Raw genomic sequence first — 22,546 nt, forward strand, 5'->3', positions numbered from 1 at the left:
GCTTTTTGGAGTTTATCCTAAGGGTAAAGGCAACAAGGAAAACAAGAAATGAGGGGGAAAAAAGAAAGAGGCATTAAGCAGAGAATTATCAACCAGGGAGACTGGCATTCCATTCATATTTGAAACTTGTTTGAGACTGAATTGTAACATTCATCATACTGTAGGCAGTGAGAAATACAAAATGAAAGGTATCCATGTTACTGGAAAAAGATGAAATGGAAAGGTTCAGGAGGTATAGACTGATAGAAACATTTTTGAGGTCAATGTGCTATGTTTTATCTCTCATGATCTAAGAGTTAGTGTAAATCTGTTGGAAGCTTTTGTAAATGCGTGTTTCTCTCCACTGATTATAACAGGGGCCCCAAAATGCAGCTATGAATGGCTTTGTTCGTAGGTGTCTACCTGTAGAAATCTCAGCTGGGACAGAGGAGACCTTTTCAAAGATGAGGTCTCAATTGACTGAGGTAGTCATCTAGACTCCATCATAGCCAGGGAAGAGAAACAGACACTTTTAGAGGTCAGACGGGCATTTTTTGTGATTCCCCTCCCTCTCAGCTTGTCATCTGCAGTCCTAGCTATTTTCTAGGCTGTATAATTCTAATACCTTCTAATTCTGAATATGGTCACATATCTCTTTATTATCAGACCTTTCCACAGGTGACCTTTCATTGATTTGGAGCATGCTGCTACACATAAGGATAGGCTACCTCTGCAAACTCACCACTCCACTTGTAGTACTGTCCAAGAGGGCAGGGCAGTCACCTCGAGACAGTCATGAAGAGACCTAAAAGCTGGCCAGAATTCTGGAGCACATAAGGAGTCATAGAAATTTGGGGCTGTCTGCAGAAAGCTGCCAGCTCAAGTCTGTGTGACTTATGAAGGCTGTGTGTCCTTTCTAAGTGGAAGTTGGTATATCCAGAACTGGAGTATCTTTATTCATGCTCTCATATGATGCATTGCTTGCATCAGCTCTTGCCTCTCTTGTTTTTGCATAATCTTTTCGTAATGCATACTTTGGACCTGTTGCCTTCCCTGCCCTTCCTTTGGGTGAATCAATGGACTTCAGAGTTCACACAGCAGAATGTTGTATGAACTCTCTGCTGACTTTTCGTTGTTTCTCTTTCTGATCATTTTGCTTCATTGTCTCTTAGTTTAAGAACTCACCTATTGCAAAGCTTTTGGTGTGTCTTCCATTTAAAACTTTAAAACATTGTGCTAGTAGAGAGGGATTAAGAGAAGTTTTCAGCTTCTTAAGAGAAATTACAACGTTTTATATATGTATTTTTCTGTAGATTGGAGGTACAAGATTTTCCAGTATAAAACTGCCTCCTGAAGCTGTATGTTAGAAGGTAATGGAGAGTACAGCTTGAGTGATAAAGTCTTATTCCTGAGGCCGTAGTTGACATCCAGGTTCGGAGAGGTTGAATTAAATTTTTTTTGTTCTTACCTTGTTTCCTTTCTTTTTTCTCCCCCATTCTGACCCAAACATTTATTTCCCATGGAAAAAAGTGTGCAACACAGCACAGCATGCAGGAGTTTTAGGATCTGAAATTTTGTTCCTGGTTCCTCTACTGACTCAGCAAACAGCCTTGAACTAGTGACTTAAACTGTTGGGAGGAAGGGGTGACTGCATTATCCGTCAAGTGGAAATAACTATTCTGCTTCCATTCCTAAAGCATTTTGTAAGTTTTAACAGAAGCATTGTAGACATGCTAGTGACTTCTTTTTTATGAGAAGACCTGGAACAAGCAGATCTCTTTTACTTTTGTGGTTTGAAGTAGGAGATGAATTTGCCTTTAAAATCTTATTGCATTCTGGTAAGTGAGATTTGAAATGAAAAAGAGCTCCACAGTCGAGCATAGTAAGTAGAGAATTGCTGGCACTGCATTATTTTTAGTGAAGTTTGGCCTAGGTGGGGGAAATTGAGGAAATATACTTTTTTGATGCAACTAGAAAAAGATAGGAGTAGGCCAGAACATGCTGACCTGATAGAAAGGGAGTTTTATGGGGCAAGTGGACTGGAGAAAGGCAATAAAGAGAGGTCAGAGGTGGAAAGGCTGTCAGTGGTACAGAGATTTGAATAATAATCTAGCTGCTTGGCCACATCTTAGAATGCAGTGATTTTGCCAGCCTTGCTGTAGATAGTATAACAAAAAAAGCTTGCTTCTTGAGACCACTTTTAGAATGATTAATCTTTACCATTTCAGTCTCAAAGATAGGAAGGAGAACAGTAAAAAAGAAATTTATTCAGCACTCCCAACTCTGATGTGTAGTATACCATTGGTTCTAATGAGACATAAAGTTATTGATAATTTATGGCTAAAGTGGGTAAAATGGTTAAAAAAGAAATAAAAAAGTTTAACTACATTCACTTGTGCAGGAAGAAAACAGGAGGTATTTTTATAAGAATATTATTGTTTTGTATTCAAAATTTTTCAGTCCTCCTTGCCTATGTTTATTCACTTAAGCATCTGTCAAAGACATAAGGAACCTCTTTAGAGAGAAACAGAATTGCACTATTAATATGCAAACTGAATAGGATACTAACTGCACAAGTCTTACTTCTGCAATAGAATTTCAGATCATATTACTTTGCTCAGTTATTTGGAAATGGAATTTTGTCTTTACAATAGCACACAGCTGCTTTTGAAATCAAAACTTTCTTGCCTGCCATTCCTCCACAGATATTTAAGGATATTTAGCCACTTTCTCAGTTCTTTCTGAAACTCAAATCATTTGTCTGTCTATGACAGTCTATTTGTGTAAATATTTGCCTTTGTTAGTAAACTGTCTAACAGTGAAAATTAAGGTTTACTGCTGATGTTGAGTTAAAGATATTGCATGTGTGCTTTTCTCCTAACAGCTGTTGAAAAAGAAAGGAACTTCCTCATTTCTTCAGAGACTGGAACGAGGGGGCCCAACCACTGTGGCAACACAGCTCAGGGTTAGTGAATATTTGGTGGACAGAAATGTACAAGAAAAAAAAAAAAAGAATTAAAGCAGTATTAGGCTTTACAGACTGCAATGGCAGAAAAAAAGATGTGCTTGAGTAAGCAACTTGCATGCCTTTTAAGAAAATGGTGTTGAAAAGTTTGGAAAAGCATATATATGTTGCATTGAGCAACTGCTTTTGCTGCACAGTAATGACTGATAACTGATTTTTTCCACAGAAATCACTCACAGACATTATTGGGAAGCTGCAGAACTGCACACCCCATTCTGTTCATTGTATAAAACCTAATAACTCTAAGTCACCAGATACTTTTGACAATTTTTATGTGTCTGCTCAGCTGCAGTATATTGGTGTCCTAGAGATGGTCAAAATCATACGACATGGATATCCAATACGTCTCTCTTTCACGGACTTCTTGTCAAGGTAAATTCTTTTGAGTTTACAAAAGCTTTTTCTTACCTACACTACAATGCCTTCTGTCGTGTTCTGAAAGTGCTTGCAGTCTTATTTTGCTGATGAACCTTGCAGACTTTCTTCAGAGAAAACTCATGTCTTTCAGCATGGGGTGTAGAGCTGTTGTTTTTTTTTATTGAAATAATCATGAACTTTGTGAAAATACATTTATGAAATATCATCAGCAAAATGTATTCAATTTATAAGAAATATAATTTTAGGAATGTCAAAATAAAATAGAGTGGATATTGTCTCCAGGTAATTAGAAAGCAGATGGAGAAATAATTTTTCTAGTTTATCAATGTAGATGTAGTGGATCCAGTATTTGTATTTCACATGCTGGGATCTATTTCTGCATGGTGATTAGTTATTACTGTTCATCCTACGGCTCCATTTTTATTATTGTTGTTAAAAATGAGTGAAATTTTGAATTAATTTGAGGAAAGGAAGAAAAGATATATGTTATCACATATGGGTGAAGGGAAGCTTTTCCCCCGTTTCATTTATTGGGTTTTGGCTAACCTACATTCTCAAATGCTTCAGCAGGGACAGAGCACCGTCCAAGAGATAGAAGGTAAGCAACATCATGCACGCACACATGTTCATCCTCTCTGCATGTTCTGTGCCTTGACTGATATATCAATCAGTCATAATCTGGCCTTCTGGAAAAACACGGGAATATTAGCTGCTTACTCATATCTAAACTTTCAGTTGTCTTCTTGGGAAAAGGTTGTGTATGTTAAATTACTGCTTAGACAGGGTCATATTCTGTCTGAATATTCTGTGAATATTCAAAAAGCACAGGACTAGAGGAGCTTATATCCCCACCGGTTTCAAAGGTGGCCATCTCTGTCCTACGACAATATTTATCTTGCAGTGTGAATGCAGAAATGCAGGCTGGGTGAGGCCAGTTTGGATGTAGCAGCTCTGTTTTGGAGTGTAAAAGAGTATAACTGTATGTACAAGGGCCATTTTTTGTCAGTCACCTACAGTCCCATAGAATGGTCCCACGCATCTTCCCTCTAACAGGATAGGCATAAGCTATGGATGTCTGGTCTTTTGTGGAGAAATGTTATTTTAAAATAACACAAAAAGTATATCTGAATATTCAAATATAATATCAATTCTTCTCCTCCACTTCTTCAAGTACCTCCCGAAGACAGACTTTTACCTAAAAGTCTAGAGGCCACCTGGTTTCCCATAATAAATATTTATTTGAAGTAATGATAGTAAACAAGAATAGCAATATAACCTAACAATATGGTTCTAACAATGTTTATGATGCTATTTTAAGGTGTTCTGGCTTTGTTAATGTCCATCTCTATCCCTTTTTCTCTACGATAAATTATCTTTATAGGGTCCTTGCAGCTGGGCCCACATCTTTTTACCTATTTGCACCAAGTAGCAGACAGTAGTAATTGCATTATTATAAATAAAGTGAATGATTTGGTGTGGCTAACATGGTTTCACTGAAAAAGAATACTGCTTTATAATACTGCCAGATATAACATGCTGAATATACTCATAAATTAGCAATAGTCACTCTGCATGTATCTCTTGATACTACTGATTTTCGGATTCATGCACAAAGAGGAAATACGTGACTCACACAAGTATTTGTAGAACTCTAGTCCCAGAAGTACTGCAAGGAACCATCAGCACTGTAAGGCTTTTTACAGTAGCCATTACTGTTATGCAGTCCGAAGCTTATGTTACTTTGAACAGTGGAGGTGCAAATCCTTCACTCACATAACCAGTTAATCTTCATATTCATTTTCGGTTTATTTGCATGTTTTTTTTCATTTGAAATAATAAAAGCATGTGGATATTTGTTCTGTTACTGGGTGAAAAATTATCTATGACATTTTTAAGCAGAAGTGATAGTATTAGGCTGCAGCTCAAAAGTACTGCCAACTCTCAATGCTGTATTTTTTTTTAGCTGATAGACTATAGATAAGAAAGAGTAGAGCATTACTGACTTTAGAGTTTGAGTTGCCTTTTTAGATAGTCTTAGGGGAAAAAGCCACTTGTACTATGTCTCCAGACTGCCTCCATGTCTGGACAGGATGGTTTTGGAAACTGGATGATTGGATTTGGAGATGTTCTTAGAAACTGGATTTTCTTTGTTTGTTGTTCAGCCTAACTCTGGACTTGTCCTGCTCTTCACTGGTAGGAATGAGGAATGATTTCCTGAGATTTTGTTATATGTTTATAGAGCGGAAGTTGATAGACTTTCTCACTTTTAATTTTTCACTTCCTTTGGTACCAAACCGTTATTTCTAATGTTCTAACAGTCCATGGGAAAGTAGTATCTTACCTGTTTCTACAATTATTTTTCCTCCATCCTGGCCCTTTCACTGTTGCACCTGGTTGAGGATGCTCTGTGATTTCCATCCCCTGGATGGGCAGTGGTAGTGGCACTGGAGTGCCTTCTAACAGACTTGGAGCACAGGCACAGAGCTACTGAGCACCATGGCTTTCCATGCGCCACTTCCTGCAGAGCAATCCAGATGCTGCAGAAGAGTCTAGCACACTCTAAGATAGTGGTTATTATTCTTCAAGCTGTAAGAGATATAAAAAACAACATCAGCTTAAATTTTACTTAAGGTCCCTCAGTCCAAAACAAGCATCCAAATACAATACAAACAGCTAAAATAAAAAGTCTCATTTTGACTAGTATTGGTCACTGTAGACCAATACTGTAGACAGTAATACTAGTACGTATGTGAACAAACTCCCTTCCAAGTTATCCTGGAGCCAAGGGAGAAAAAAAACAAACACCCCTCCCCCCCCCGAAAATCTCCTATTGTTCTAGATAAACAGATGGATAGTTAGAGGTTTTATAGAAACCTCACAATAAAAGAAGGATCATGAGCGGGAATAGGAGGTAAGAGACAATGAACACTTACTAATTACCTTAAGAGTACAGAAAGATGTACCGTCTAATAGGTTGGCCTCCACCTTCTGTGATGCTTTCACATCCAGAAAGACCCATTATGCTCAGAGTCCCAGAGACAAACTACAGCTTCTATCACAGAGAATGAGAATGATGCTGTTTTGTTTTGTTTTGTTTTAAGGGATAATTAAGTACAGTTGTTTAATATTATACTTTTGATTTTTTTTACTTATGATTTTACTGACAGAGTCTGAAAAATCAGGAAACAAAACACAGGCAAAGAAGGAGGAGTTGTTCTTTATTCACTGTGGGGAGCTGTGACCAAGTGAATGCTCTTAGCAAGTTCCAACCAGGCTGAAAAGGTTTAGTCTCCCTATGGTTGCCCCAAGGGGCAAAGGAAATACTGTCCATGACTTTGGAAAAAAAGGCATTGACAGCTAACAAGAGAAACACACACAGAGAGAGAGAAAAAATAGACAATTTGCTGCTCTCAACTCAGAGATGGATGCACCGGAGTGAAATACAATTTGCCTACACCTTAATCTTTTCTTGAATGATTTGTAAGAAATAGAAATATAAATCATTTTTGGTTTATGTTATTGTTCTGTGCTGTGTCCCTGTTTGTAAATAGTAAAAGAATGCTCTTTGTTTTCATGTGGGTTGTCTCTTTTGGAGGGGAGGGTTTCCTCACCATTTGAGTCACATTAACTATAAATTTGACCATGTGACCCCAAAGGGGGGAAAAAAGGCCTACAGCTGTAAAACACAACAGAGCCTGTTATCTTAATATAGTTGATCTATATGAACTGTCAGTCCAGGAACAAATGGTTTCAACCAAAAAGAGATAAAGGTAGCAAAGTGCGTGCCCATATTGGTGCCTGTGAGAGGGTAACCCATAATTGTAAGAGTTTCACCTTAAGTGTCTGTCTTGAAGTCTCCCTTTGATGGGCTAAGTTTCAGTGGAAGCAGCTGTGTGGTTCACAGCTTCAATCAGGTCAGCTGCAGAGTGTTTTATAGTAGTAGTGCAAGGAAATCTCTTTTTTCTGGAGCTGAATGTACTGTGCAGTTCTCCTGGGCTTGACTGGCCTGAGAAGTAAAGGATATTAATGGTGTGACTGAAAGCACTATACAAAATCAGAGAGAATTTGTGGCCCAGATCCCAACTTGAATTCCCAAGTGACAGTAAATTGCTACACTCCTCCCAGCCCCCTGCAGTTTTCATTTGTTTATTTTTAGGCTCTTGCTTATCACATCAGTAATATGGTCAGAATTAAAAAAAATAATAATTAATGACAAGTTTAAAAACAGAAGGTTTTTGTGGACAATTAAAAGACAGCATGTTTGAATTAGTGGCCTTTGTGGAGAAGGAGTAGTATATCAGAACAATTGGATATTCTATCAGTAATAGGGACAGTATCATTCCTTTTTTAATTGAATGAAATTAAATGAATTTCAATTAATGTCTAATTAGGGATAAATATGACTGGTCTCTAGCATATACTTACGAGTCATATTTGAACTCTTTCAATAGCTAAAGAAAGATTGTTGCTAAGGAAAGGTCATATTTTGCAAGAGCACTTCTTCCTGGGCTACAAAACTTAATTATTATTTCTATTGCTATCCTTTTGGATTCACCAGTTCTGCTTCTGTATTATGAAAGTAGAAGTTGACAGCTGCTAGGTGAACCCCTCAATCACCAAGGTTCATTGATCAGAAGAGAAATCTTGTGGAAATTCAGGTTCTTAAGTGGAAGCTGTGACAGTTACTGTCAATGAATATATAATAAAAATGGGAATTAATAAGGTCAGATGCTATTAAATGCTGTAAAAACAGGCAGCACCAATATAATTGTAAAATGATATATGTGATTTCAGAGGATGTGCCAACTCCAGCTGCAGTGTTTCTGCTGAATTTGCCTGCAGTGCTGGCTCAATTTCTAAAGCTCTTTGAGTAGAGAGACAGAAATCAAGCTTTACCTTATCTTTAAAATAGAAAGCCTTGAATAACATGCATTTTGAACTTTAGGAAAAATTTTACCAGATTTTTTGCATTAAATCATAAGAATCGTTCTTAGTGGGCTAGATTTTGAAATTTCAGCTTTAGTTTTCAGACAAAGTGAAGGTTCAAATAATGTTGTAAAGAGCTCAAAGATTCTAATTTGCAGCAAAAATTGTATGCATAGGTAAAATATCCCCAAACATCCTTTTTCTGGAAGAAAGAAAACAATAAAATAACCATAGAAGTAGGAACTTTTCACACAGTTTTCTCAGGGTCTGCTCTTTTTTCCAGTTTGTACACAACTATTACAAAGACCATAGTTGAGAGATGGTGGGATTCTTCTCTCCTATCTCTTAAAATTAAACAGATTGATGTAGCATGGTCTATGCCACCTCTTATGTAGCCAATAAGGGAAAACAAGTACTACCAAAGAGCAATTCAGCACCATCTAGCACAAGCATCCAGGTCAAAAAAATAACTGTCTGCAGGTGGCTGTCTCTTTCCAGTCACCAAGAAAGGGAGTCAAAGCTGACTAACTCAAGCCTTTAGAATTTTGATACCTTAGTTATAATGAGGTTAATTCTGCCCAAGATATCCAATGAGCGCTTTAGTAGGAACACAGTAATATGTTGAGTTGTGATATCTGGTGCAAAGGCAAAATAAGTGAGTGTCCAGTATGTGCTCTACTAGCAGTGTGGAACAGTGGGGCACAGAAGCTCTCCAGGGCACAGACAAAGCCTGGTTGTGCTAGCTTAATATCTAGGACCTAATCTTTTTGCATCAATTAATAAAATGGAAACTGGCTGACTTTTGTGTCATTCACCTCACTTGGTGCTCAAAGAAGACATGTAAAAGCCATTTGGAATATAATTTTTTAAAAATAGTGATGGTGATCAAGGACCCATCTAGAGTAATGAGCTGAGCTTGTATTTCTTGCTCAGTGAAGGAGAGGAATACAGCTCTCAGGTAGAAATGAGGCAGTGGGGTGCTCTGTTTCACTTATTCTGACCAATTTTATTTTGATCCCATCCTCCTCAAATGATTTTGTCTACCATTAGTATGTTATAAATTGGATTAGAAATGAAAAATATTTTTTCCTCTCTTTTTCTTCATTATTGAGGTTCAGCAAGTTGCTGAACCTTACCCAGTTCTTTGCTCTGCCCAAGTTTTGGTTTCTTTGGTCTAGGCAGAATTTATGAACTCTCTTTTGCCTTAGAGATTGAGGTACACATGCCAGACATAGGTCTTGTGCCTGGGACCCAGCTTAGCAGTGGAGATTGCTAGGTCCACTTGCACAGGTCCTGAAATAACAGCATCCTTGTTAGCCTTCCCTGCCAATTGTGGCACATGTGCAGGGCTGTTGGCCCTCTGAATAATCTTTATGGGCTATGTGAACTGATTAGCAAATTCAGCCTTTCACTTAATAGCTTAGGAGAATTGCAAGATTTTTATGACAAACCATATATTGTTCAGAAAGGCAAAAAAATTGTCTGCTAATATGCTGTTCCTTCTCTTTGTTTCTGCAATTTTTGAATGTTTCTTAGAATTTCATCACTGTCTGACAGGTTTCCAGACTGCCTTTTGGGTGCTTAACTCTTTCAGCTCAGTCTTGTCTCTTCTATGATGGAGCTCCCATCCTGACTCCTATTGCTTCTTGAGGAACAGCACAGAAAATTTTGTACTGTCAAGGAGAACCTATCAACTATATGTCGAAACAGTTCTCAAAGTGTTATAGAAAGAAGACGTAGATCTCTAGAATAGCATGATTCACCATTTCCAATTCTCTTTAACAGTGGCTTAAATTGTATCAATCTAAATTTTTTGTTTTATGTACGCTTATACAGACATGCAACTAGATTATAGCAATCGTTTTTGCTAACTGGTATGACAGTGTCATGTGCAGATTTGGAGGCATGGTATTAGACCTTATAATTATTATTTTTCATTAGTTGGCTAATCTTATTCTCTCCTATGCACAGAATACATTAAAATATCTAAATTATAACACATAAGCCATATGGAGCCAATTAAAATAATAAAAAAATCTTTAAGATTTTAATGTTTTAAAAATAGGATGTTAAAGGAAGTTAACATTCTGATGCTTTTTTTTGTCTTAAAATAATTTTTTTAAAGATGGCAAAACATCCATTTTAATAGGAAATATTAGGGATGAAGATATGAAACACAGTAATAATAGATTCATAGCAGTGAAGATGAAAAAAGTACCTTCAATGCCTCTTCTAATTACAGGTTTTCCACTGATTTCAGTATGAGGTTCTTCTTAGAAGTCATACTTAACTGCACATCCTGAATTTTGCAGTTCTACTCAGGTCAGTGTTCATTGATACTGAAATGCCCTAATAGTAGATTTTAGTTCAAGATCAAAAATGACTTCAGAGTACTTTAGTTAGTGCAAATTCATCTAGGCAGTTCACTTTGCTTGGGGATCGTTTTGAAGAGGTACCCTTTTCCCAGGAAAGTTTATGTTCCTACTAATATCAAAAATTGTCTGTCCTTCTGCAACTGGCATAAAGCCAACATTAAGCCTATTGTAAGCTTTTGATCAAATCTGTAATGTTGGCACAGGTGTGTTGTTAATGTTTGTGGCTCTTGTGTAGGACTCATTATTGCATGTCTGAGCTTCCTTTATCCAGAAACTTTTTGGTGAGATTTTTTTTAATTTTTTTGCTTTCCTCTCCTTCTTTTTTGTCCTCTGAAAGCTAGCTTTCCGGGAAGCAGGGGAATGATAATATTTTTTTAAATATCATTTGTGAATAAAATAAATGCAGCAAAACTTTTCAGACATTTGTGAGCAAGTTAGTACGAATGTTGTACTGAGGAGACTGCAAAATCATAGGTCATCAGGCTGACTGGCCCTTTTAGCTTTGCTGACTCTGATACTATATCATCTCTCTTCTCATAAAGCAGTAGGATGATATATGCCATAATACCTTTAATCCTTGCAAGAAAAGCAAGACATATTCTTGTTAGTGGTAAAAAGCAATGTCCCATTAAAGTAGATGTAATGGTGCCAATTTATACCAATTGGCAGTCTAGCCATTATGTAGGTTGTAGCTTCAGAGTTAGAGCTGGGAGTGATATTTCTGGTTGATATGATAAATAGTGCGATCATTTTTGTTTGTCTTTCAATAAAGGGAAATGCACATTCTTTCAGAATGCAAGAGAATATGAATAAATTAAGTATTTTGAAGCCATCTTTATGAGATCACTTTAAATCCAAATTCATGAACATGGTGATGACTAATTTCCTGTAAAGGATGAAGGTCATCCACAAAATTTAAAACAGTGATTTTTAAAATGACCATCTCTTTGGCAGTTTTTGTAATCGTCAAATTCTATAAAGAAGTTGCTGTAATAATTGTGCAAAGCATGAAAAAGTAGAGGTCTTGTGGAGGAGACTCATTTTGTTAATGTGTAGCTAGGTGAAAAAGAAAAAAAAAAGTGTCCTAATGTCAGAGACAAATCTTGGCCTTGGGCTTTCATAAGTCTGGATCCACAAAGAAATAGAGAAAATAGAATCTTACCATTTCTGTGAGGTTCAAATATGAATGGCACTCCAGAGAAATGTTAGGGGTTTTTTTTTTCATTCACAACACTGGCACTCCTTTGTCCTCAAACCTAACTTCAGTCAAACTATGCTTCTTACTGCACTTGAATGAGGAAAATGAAGTGTATCGTCTTTGTGCTTCTTTGCCCAGTCTCACTGATAATGGTGTCCACTTGGAAATAATTTACAGCACTCTCAGAATTAGTCTAAATTACTAATCCCTTGTGAAAACCTGCTGATGTGAAGGATTGATTATGTTGTAAGGGCTGACCAGAACTCCAAGCACTCTGACATTGTCCCTGGCAAACCACATACATATATTAGAACTAGTGCACATCACCTAGGGAGTTGCCTAGATGTAAGTAGATATTTGGCACTGTCTTAGAGGCCATAGGCTGTTTGAATTGTATCAGTAGTAGTATCTGTTCTGTTCTTATTATGAACAAGCTAAATATCTCTATACAGTAAACATATACTAAATGTTGTTAGAATATATTTTTTTACCTTCTTTAGGGGTGTTTCCTCATAGCTGTTTAACATTGTTATCTCCCTTGTTCTCCTTAGGGCTTCTTCAATACTCAAAAGACAAGAAATAAACTAGGATAACTTTAGATGTCTATAGTGATTCAACTAGTTAGCCTGGTCTTAATTTATAGACAAAAAATGGGCACTTTTAGGCCATGATTCAACTGATTTATTTTAGATTTACCCATTTTTGCAGGTATTTCACATGCTCAGTCTATATCTATGTTGATTCTCCTTTTCATGGCAAATAATTAATGGATTTTAACAGGCTCCAAAAAAAAAAAAAAAAAACAACTCAGAGATCAACATTTTGGAGTTGAAACAGAAGCAGCTTTTGAAGTTACCCCACAGGATCACCAGTTCTGCAGCCCACAGAATTAGCAGTATTATACCTGCAAAGTATCAGTCCTTATGTTACATGTGAGAGTTGGACTGTGAGGATGATAATGATGCTGGGGTTTCTGGGGTTTACCATCAGTGTAGCAATAAGTATAAGAAAAAAGAAAGTTTTTTTTTTTCACTGGAGTTTTCAAGGTAGATCAAGCTTCTAGCTTTATTTACTCTGTATGTAGAAGATAAAAATAAATATTTCATCTGCATTGTTTGCTGGGCACCTTCTAAGTTTTAAGAAGACACCCTCGTTTGTTAAAGCAATTGCAAATGCTTGTGAATTGTGTCATTCTCCTGAAGTCAGCTGAATTTTTCACGTTTGTCATGTGCTTAGAGTTCTGCAGGATCAAGACTGACCTGAAGCAGGGATCCGCTGTTGGGGAAGGTGGGGATTAGGTAATTAAATACACAGGTAAAAGGAAATAAAGGTGGCGTGGTCAGTTTTAACTCCAGCAGTTCCTAACTTCCAAATGTTTGTTTTGCAATCTGAATAATCTTTCAGTGTTATCTACATTTCATTTAGTATGAAAATGTGTTTCTAAAGCTTACTTAGTGAGGCTTCTTACAGGGAGTTTATTGTTTTCTGTATTAGAGAAAGACCTTTTCAAAGAGAAACTCAAGCTATTGTTTTTCCTCCATTACTAGTAGCATGAGAGTGAAATTTTTTTTCTGTCTTTTTTTTTCCTAATTAGGTTCATTTTCTGATGTAATTATAAATATACTGAGCACACACAAACATCATTCTGGCTGAACTGTTTCAACAGTTCCAGTAGTTTTCTTTATTTTAACTAAAGGGAGTATCTCTAAAATTTTAAAATGTTTATTTCATTTCCAGAGTTACATGCCACCGTTGCTACCTCTGGACTAACATCCAGCTCCCACTAGCATTTGACATTTCTCATCTCTCAAGGTTAACTAAACATTTATTAAATCAATAAATAATCCTGTTACTTTGTGATCTCCTTATAATATCTACACATATTTTACATCCACAAATTTAAAAGCTCATGCTGTTTCTAGACATGGAGAAATGTTCCCACAGAGTACTAAAATACCACAGTACTGGATTCCATCTAAAGGCCTGGATTATAAAGATAGATAAAATTATATTTGTGTACAAATACAAATACTGAAAATTCTTGACCCATGTCTCAACAAGCTGCCCGAGGTCTATGTGTCCATAACAAGCAGCTAATAACATTAAATGATTTTAGAACCTTGATGTTTCACCCAAAATAATTCTTGAGTACTTCGTAATTTGCTGACAGCACATAATGACAAAGATAATGGACATAGATTTATATATGGTAGTAAGAACTTCAGTTAAATGCCTGCCATAGAAATAAAACCGTTAAAAGAAAATATTATCAACCACTAATTTCTTCACAAATTCTTATGCATTTCATTTTAAGGAAATGCCTATTAAAATAATAAACCTCTTAAATTAATACAAACAGACTATCTCAAAGAATAAGCATTTTAAAGAAGTAAATATGCTACACATGAGTTTATGCTAATAGCAATGTTTAGGAAGCTTGAATTATCCAATTATGGTGCAAATAGTCCCATGGACAGATTAATTTTACCATAAAACATAGTTTTAAAATAATTCCTATTTATTTATTGATTAATTCAATATAACTGTGTGCTTGCAATGCCTAGAAAAATATAATTGTTTGCTCTTATCTTGACTGCTTCTTGTTCTGCTCATGTGACTTGTATAAATGTAGTCCAGCTGCCCCACACTCAAAACCGACTGTGATTGTCCTCCTATTCTTTGTTTCTGTGGTACTGCAGCTGTTAAATTCTTTCCACTCATCACAGACATTCATTGCACCTTTTTCTTCTCTTTTATCACATCCTCATATTCCTTGCAACCATTTAATCTTCAACAGAAGAACCTGGAATGAAGAGAGACTGCTTAAAGCCAGGTTTCCCAATCTGACCGAATAGTAGCAGGCAATTGATATTGGTGACATCTGAGAACAAACACAAAATCCCGTACAAGCATGCATGTAAAATCCTTTTACATAGATGAATCCCTGGATCTTACTTTGCTCTTAGATCAGCTTTGCACTAATCTAGCATCATCAATTTCAGCATAATTACTCCTGTTGGAAATGAGAGCAGAATCTGGTCTGGCATTGATACAGTAGCCCAAGAGGGTAGCCTGTTTTGAAAAATGTTGGCTGTTCAAAGTTTGTCTAAGCACTACAGCCTTCAGAACCAGGAGAATCCCTGTTACCCAGACTGACACTCGCAGGTTTTAGAGGGCACAAGGGAAGCTCCCACAGAAGACAGTAGAGGTAGATATTTTGCCTGTGTGGACTAAGGTCCTGAAAAATCTTCCTCATAATCCCAGCACTCTTTGTCTGAGCCATATGGGAAGGATATTATGTATTTCTGTTCTTATATGGCTCTGAGGCCTGAGTTAGGGAAGGTTTCACACAAGAGAAAAAGAAAAGCAAAGAATTCAAGAATCATCTAGATGGATCATCAAATGCAATCCTGTTTCCCCTTAGAATACATTTTCCATTTTACTTTGTTTTTCCTTTCTGCTTCTGCAATATGTATCTATCCCAGTGTACTTCTAAATAGGCTGGGAAGTGCTTTCCTGGCAACCAATAAGCCAATAAAGCGTCATCCCCTCTAGTGACAGGAGACCAAATGGGAAAACGTACAAGCCCACCTTGGCTGCAATGTTTCAAGTCAGGGTCACATCACCCCTCTGAAAAGATCTTATGTATTTTTCAGAAAAAGTCTGTGCCATTTTGCTTTACAAAACCTGTTTTCAGTTATTTCAGGCAGCTGCTTCTAGGCTTCCAAAAAGTGAGACAGGATCTGGGCCTAAGTCTGTCCTTCTCTGAATACCATCCCAAGGTCATCTCATAATTTCATCACCTTTCTTCATCTCAGTGCACACTGCTGTCCCTGCAGATCCATAGACCAGCTGTCATGACCTTGTCCCATGCTCCTAGAGGGGCGATTTTCTATCCTGACACTCTCAAAGTTGTCTGGTTTGTGAGGCCCAGCAACAAATTTCCGTTCATCTGGAAGTCAAGTGCACAATAGTATGACCATCACCAAAACACTTGCCTTATAATGTGATCTTAAAGAAAAGGATGCATAAGGTATCTTCTAGTTCCTTATAGCCTGAGTAGTGAGATGTGGCTCAGACTCATAGGGGAAAATTCTTCCCTAAGGTATGAAAGGGCAAAAAATTTCCATTTACCCACCTTTAGACTCCTGCTCCCCAAAATTCCTTTATTCTAGCCTCCCAAAGAGGGTCTGTTAAAATAGAAGGTATCTTTTGTTTTTTCTGTAATTTCAGATGAAGAACTTTAAGTTTTGGAAGAGAGCTTTTATGTTAGATCCCCTGTTTTCACACGGCTAAGCCTGTGGAGGAGGGAAACTTGTAACTATCCATCCTCATTATACACCAATACAGTATCAGCTCTGTGCTATACAGAATTAAATTAGCAGGTTGATAAAGAAAGCTAAATTTTTTCTGCAGTCCATATATGCTGCATACAGCGAAGCATTTCACAGCTTCTTCACTTTATGTGTATGTTTGTAGAGTGCCCAAGCATGAAGATGAAGTTAGCTCCGGAGAAGGCTAACTGTCTGGAGGTAAATGTAAACATTTACAGAGTTAGAGGCAAGTGTTCATGTAATAGGGCTGATTGTCTGTTTGATGCTAGCGTAATTCTGAACTAATGTGTCGCTTTTGACAATTTCTTAAATAAATATATTTTTACATTGCTTTATCAAGATGGAATGAGAATGTCAGCTTTAAGTAAGATGATGCAAAAGTATTGTAATGCAAATCTCTAGCAGATGTTGTGAATTCATTTTTATTTGCATAGCTGAATCCACTAATCCCAAGAGCTGAATTGTAATTTATATTCTACTTATTATTCTGCTGCCACATTGTCTGAGATGAGGAAGCCCCTGCTTAATTGCGTGAAGTATATGAATAAATATTCTAGGATTAAGACACGCATATCTTCGTTATTTCTTTTCTCCAGAAATTGGAATTCAGGTGTCTAGAAAAGATTGAAGGTGGTTAAACCTAACAAAAAAGCATAAAATTTAGAAAAGAAAAAAAAATCCTTGCAAGTCATTTGTCCATCACCCCTCACAAAGTAGTATCTTTACTTTGGGTATTTGTTTTAGATTTTGTCCAGTCTAAGTTAAAATATCCCAAGTGGCAATATTCCTTGCATGGATATTCTGATTGAGTGGATTTCATAGCTGTGATCCTCCTTCAGAAGTCTGAACTGAGCTCTACATGGGGCCAACGGCTGACCCATGGGCAAGTCACTGTAAAATTCTGTCCTGAGACTTTTCCGAGTTCTTTTCACTTTTATTTCTTAGTCCTTAATTTTGCCTTATTATCTCAGTTATATGCTATTTATGTCACCCTAAATATATTTTCCTTTTTTCACAAACATGTTAAACCACGCCATGTAGGCACCTAAGAATAAGAAACGAAGTTTTAACTGCTGAAGCAGAAAATGAGAATGTTTCAGCAGTTGGAAAGTTTCTGGCTTTCAGTGGCTTATTGCCACTGGATTGTGGTGAAACTATGATACCTGGTCAGCTTGCCTTAAGGTCACTCTCAGTATTATTGCTTTCCATATTTCTTTCCATCAGTAAATATCTGTGTATCAGATTAACCCAGAGAGAATAAAGCTGCTTGCAGGTTTTTTTTCCAAAATGGCTCTAATTTTATTTTCTCTCTTAACTCTAATTTGTTTGCAGGTCTAGCCATTTAATCCCGTGTTGTTCAATATCAGTTTAAGCCAATAATTAGGATATTTAAAAACCTAAAACTGGTACCAGAGACAGCTACTCTAAAGTTTTGGTTCACTGCCATATATAATTATTCATTGTTTCAGATCTGTCAGGTAAATTACACTTCATGCATGTATGTTCACCTCTACATGAATTTGAAGTATTTCTATAAGCCTCTATGAATCAGCTTCAATACAAAATGTTTCATATAAAGGTGACCCTTATACTGTATTTTTGTAATCCTATCAAAGAAACCCAAAATGCAATCATCTCTTTTGTCTGCTATGATCTGTTTGTTATAAAGGCATCTTTTTCTTCTTCCCGTCCAAGGATTTATTCTGTCCAAAATTTTAAATACATGCTTTTGGTGTTAATATTTGGTGTCATATAACTGGAGATTTATGTTATATATATGTTATACAGAAATTGGCAGAATCAGTCTTCTTTTCTTTTCTTGGAAACTGTAGTACTCTGTTTCCCTTTTTCTAATTATCTGGAATTTCCCCTGTTCCTCATATTTCAAAAATAATTAGGTTATTCCTTTAATAAAAAAAGATGTAACACGGGGAACTGGAATGAGTATGTATCATTTATATATACATAACATTAATCAAAATTCCATCCTGTTCTTTGCTGGTGGCTCTTTTTACAAGATTTTTAGTATGTGGAAATTTTCCAGGCATCCTTTCTTTTTCTTAAAAAGAGTTCCCTTTGCAGTAGATAGGGCTGCTAGATATTTCAGCTCTCACTTTATAGTTTTTTTCAAGTACAAACCATGCCTAACCCGCTCTCCCATCCTCCCCAAATCTAAACAAACAAAGCTAAAAATCTTGAGTTATGAGCATACAGTGACAAGTTTTGCAAACAAAGTCCATCTCTTTCACATATTTTACAGAAATAATAATACATCAATCTGTTACTGGTTGTCAAAGGAAGAAAAGAGGAAGTTTAGGAAGGAAGAAAAGAGAATTTAGCAAGACAGCGCAACCTGTTTTTACTCCTTTCTGATGATAATTTTTATATTTTTTAGGAGAATCAAAGGATACAAATTAATTTTGATTGCCTTCTTTAATGCATTCCCTTTTGAATTGAATTGACAGAATCCTGCCATTTTAACTTGGCAAACGGAATACACTGTAATAAACAAAAGAAAGAGAAAATGAAACTGCAACATAATGAATTACACTAGCAGAACTGATTATTTTTCCTTGTATAAGCTGTGTTTGAATGTTTAGAACTATATTACTTAGCACTGCTATGAGGCAGCCTACGTGCTAGCTGTACATGATTTTCATTTTTTAAATAGCAAGACAAAGAAGCGGTGAGAAGAAGATGCTTTCAGGAATGATTTGAGTTCTAGTGTTCAAAGCTATTACCGAGAACATTGGATTGCAGTCAGTAGATAACTCTGACTTCATCGGTTTGGGGCTTTCTTTTTCTGGGCAGGAGAGAGCCCTCATAAAAAGAGTAGCATAAATCTGGCAGGGGGGGTGGTCCGAGGCATTAGTTCAAGGACTTCTACATGGTTTGTTCAAGCTGTTGATTTGGAGCTCCTTGTTTTTGTGCCCTTTGTATTTGCCCTGTTCTTTCCATTAGTATCTTCTATCATGTTGACGTGCTATTGAAATAGAGTATGTGGTGTTTATTCCGATGCTTAAAGATTCACTGCACATACAGAACTGGGAGTACAGCCCTACAGCTTATTTGTGCACTCTCCATGTAAATCAAATAGCGTGCTGAGCCTGCAAGTGTTACTGTGGGTTACTGTGCCATAACCTGAACTGGGGGATATTCTGTCTCAGTAAAAGGCAGCCTGCTGGATCTTGTCAGCTGTGCACTTAGGGAAGTGAGGGAGAAAATGATCAGATAACATGCTTATTTGTGAAGGCCCGAGAGAACTGAGTTTTCCATATTCACAAGCTACCTGGAGGTATTGGCAGCAGTATTGAGTCTGAACAAACAAAAAAATCTCCCTGATAAAGGACATCATTCAGAAGCAAAGAGAAGTCAGAGCATAGCTTCTGCAGCAGCAGAGGGTCCCAGGCAGCACATGCTGACAAGGCTAGACTGTCTGGCCAAAAGCTCAGAGTCTTCTGTTCCAGTGTGTAAAAATGATAGGCTGGTAAGAGGAAGGTGCAAAGCCCTGTGGGCAAAGCAAGGGAAAGCGGGGCTTCGCTTGGGCTGATTTCCTGCAGCAAGGACGGAATTGGGGAGTGCTCCCCTGGTGATAACATATTTCCTGTCTCAGCTTGGAACAGGAAGGTGGGTGTAAGCGAAGAGGTCTTGCATCTCCTAATTGACACTAGATTAGTGGTGATGTGCTGGTGTGGGGAGTTGTGGGGAGATGATCCAGTTCAGGCCCTTATATCTTCCTGGTTTATATTTTGTTTCGGATTCATTAGTGATCCTCTGGCTAGGCCACAAAATCTTGGGTTTTGTCTGCTTTTTCACTTGCCTGAGGGAGAGATTCACCTTGTCTAACGTCCGATGTCTATGCTGGAGTGAATAGCATAGACTACCTTTACACCCAATGGAAAGAAATGGAGTCTTACAGTGCACAGTCCATCTGACCTATTTTAAACATCAATATTACAACAGGGTAAACTAAACCCTAATAGTGTCTTCCACTGACCCTTAAGAAAATCCCAACAACTAACTCGTCAGTCTATGTTTATCTGAGATGAATTCCACCTGATTAAAGTCTTTTCTAGGTAGCGCTGAATTTGGTCACTGGGTCCCTCAGGAACCTTTCTAATGCCTTACACTCTGCGTTGCTTTGGTAGGGTAACATATATGACCTGCCATTTTAGAAGCAGCCTGTTTTTTAATCTGTTTTGGTAATTCATGTAAGAATGAACTAAGGCTGTGGTTGTGGCAGAAGAATTCTCTGGTAAAGGAAAATCTCAAAGTCTCTCCAGATTACATTTCCACAGAAGCAAGCCCTGCTGTTTGCAGGTAAACTCAAGTTATCTATACAAATCTGTTCCATGAATTCAGTTTCTGTTTATTACTATTTGCTGTGATATAGTAAATTTGACAAAAAATAAGTATTCTTTCGTATTCTTGAGGCTGCAAAAGAGCTAAATTTAAGAGGACACTGAATTATTGTGTCTACATGGTAACACAAGATTCATTTCACAATAGAAAAGATTTGATACTTAAAGTCATTTTGTATTTTGATAATAATGTGCTGTTTATTTTAAGTTTTTATTTCTTTTTTATTTCTTAATTTATTATCAATTTTGTTTGTTTTTTTTTTAACAATGGGGTCATAGCATGTTTAAAATACAGTAAATCTCTAAACCAAAGCTGTGTGGGTTGCTTTTTTCACCCAAAAGGAAAAAAATAATGAAGAAATTTGAAATACTTTAAATCATTTAAAATTAGGTACAAAAAAAAGGACACAAGCTTATGATTGCACAGCCACTTTTGTCTAGGATAAATTTGGGCTGCCACCAACAGGTGTGGTCTGACCATCTCCACTTACCCATTCTAGTTATTTCCCTGATGCCAACACTAGGATTTTCAGAACTGGGCTGACAGTCAATTCAGGGAACCAATCTGCCTGAAAACTAGCTACACTTTTTTGTTGTTTTTGATGGATCTTCAGCAGCCGTGTAGTCTTATACACAATTGAAGTGGCTGTGCAGCTATGGTCTGAGAAGGCAGAGGATGATGCTACCAGGGATAAAGGTGCTTCTTCATCCTGGGTGCTTAGTTAGCCAACATATCTGAACAAGATAGGTAGGAGAAATGAGGAAGTTCTGTTAGTCCCATTTTGCAGATAACTATGTCAGACAGGTAGACCTCGGGGTGAGATTCATCTCAGCCACCCAGAATGCAGGCATCCGGTCTAGACTTCTCTTCTATGCTCCATCTACAGTCAGTAGAGAAGAGCACCTCCAGAGGGCAATCTATCCTTATTTAAGAAAAATATCCATGATGTATAGAATAAATCACCCTATGGAGATACCCATCTCCAGAGACTATAGAGAGCTAGATGACTAACTCTTTCTAGGAGCATAGCTTTCAGTGACTAACACAGAGGGAGGCAGATCCTGTTCCAAATGATTTGCTCTGTTCATAGAGAAGATTTGTGGCAGAAATGGGAAATGAATTTAAATTTTCATTAGCTCTTTCTCCTCTGTTACCACAACAATTAGTTCATTCTCTTTCTCTAAGCTAGAGCCTGCTTTAAGGAATAGAAGGGAATTGTGAACTCTACTTAGAGTTCTAAGATGATGTGACATAATTTCAAATGCTTTTAAGGGTGGAAGAAACAGTGGATCATTTTCGTCTGGCCTCTTGTATAATGCCAGTTGTATGAAATATTTGTTTATTCTTGTTTTGAGTCCTGCCACTTGTATAGATCTCAAATAAATCTAGTTCAAACATAGAATTTCAGCCTTTTACATTTTGATTTGGTTCTTTTTCAGGAATCAAGTATATTTCTTTAGGATTCTGCAGTGAGTGAGCTGATCACTTTCACAGTTGCTTTTTTATTGTGTTGTGAGTCAACCTTGAATCATTTTTGTTTCAGTCAGCAGGTGGTAAGCTGACTGTGTTTCAAGCCTTCTAGCAGTTTTCTCTCTAACACCTCTGATTCTTCATGATCCCAAAGAAAATCCAGTTGGTACAAGTATGGAAACCAGATGGCCCCAACCTTAATTGCAGTCCATAATGCAAGCATTTTGACCACCCAGCTAGCTGAGCTGTCGGCAAACTAGGGTCTCCTGGTTTCCTACTGCTAATCTGGAGTGTTAGACTTACTAAAATGTTTTGGGTTTGGTTTTTTTGTAGAATTTTCTGTCTTTGAATGTACTCCAGAACTGTAATCAAATCTCCTCTTGATCTTTTTTTCAATAATATTAACTGATCGAGTACCTTAAAGTCCCTTTGCAATAAGACATTTTATTCAAATCCTTCAAAATGGAAAAAAAATCAGATTGATGGAAAACATTTTTAT

The 22,546-nt window shown here is 37.1% G+C and overlaps 1 protein-coding gene across 1 annotated transcript in view; it reads left to right on the plus strand.

Moving 5' to 3' along the window:
- MYO16 (myosin XVI) overlaps positions 1-22,546 on the plus strand; it is a 396,474-nt gene that overhangs the window by 304,529 nt on the left and 69,399 nt on the right. Inside the window, exons 26-27 of the mRNA XM_067293848.1 lie at positions 2,864-2,944; positions 3,171-3,376. Coding sequence (XP_067149949.1) covers positions 2,864-2,944; positions 3,171-3,376 — 287 coding nt within the window. The remainder of the gene's footprint in view (positions 1-2,863; positions 2,945-3,170; positions 3,377-22,546) is intronic.

Source organism: Apteryx mantelli, chromosome 1 (assembly GCF_036417845.1).
Source record: "Apteryx mantelli isolate bAptMan1 chromosome 1, bAptMan1.hap1, whole genome shotgun sequence".
NCBI lineage: Eukaryota > Metazoa > Chordata > Aves > Apterygiformes > Apterygidae > Apteryx > Apteryx mantelli.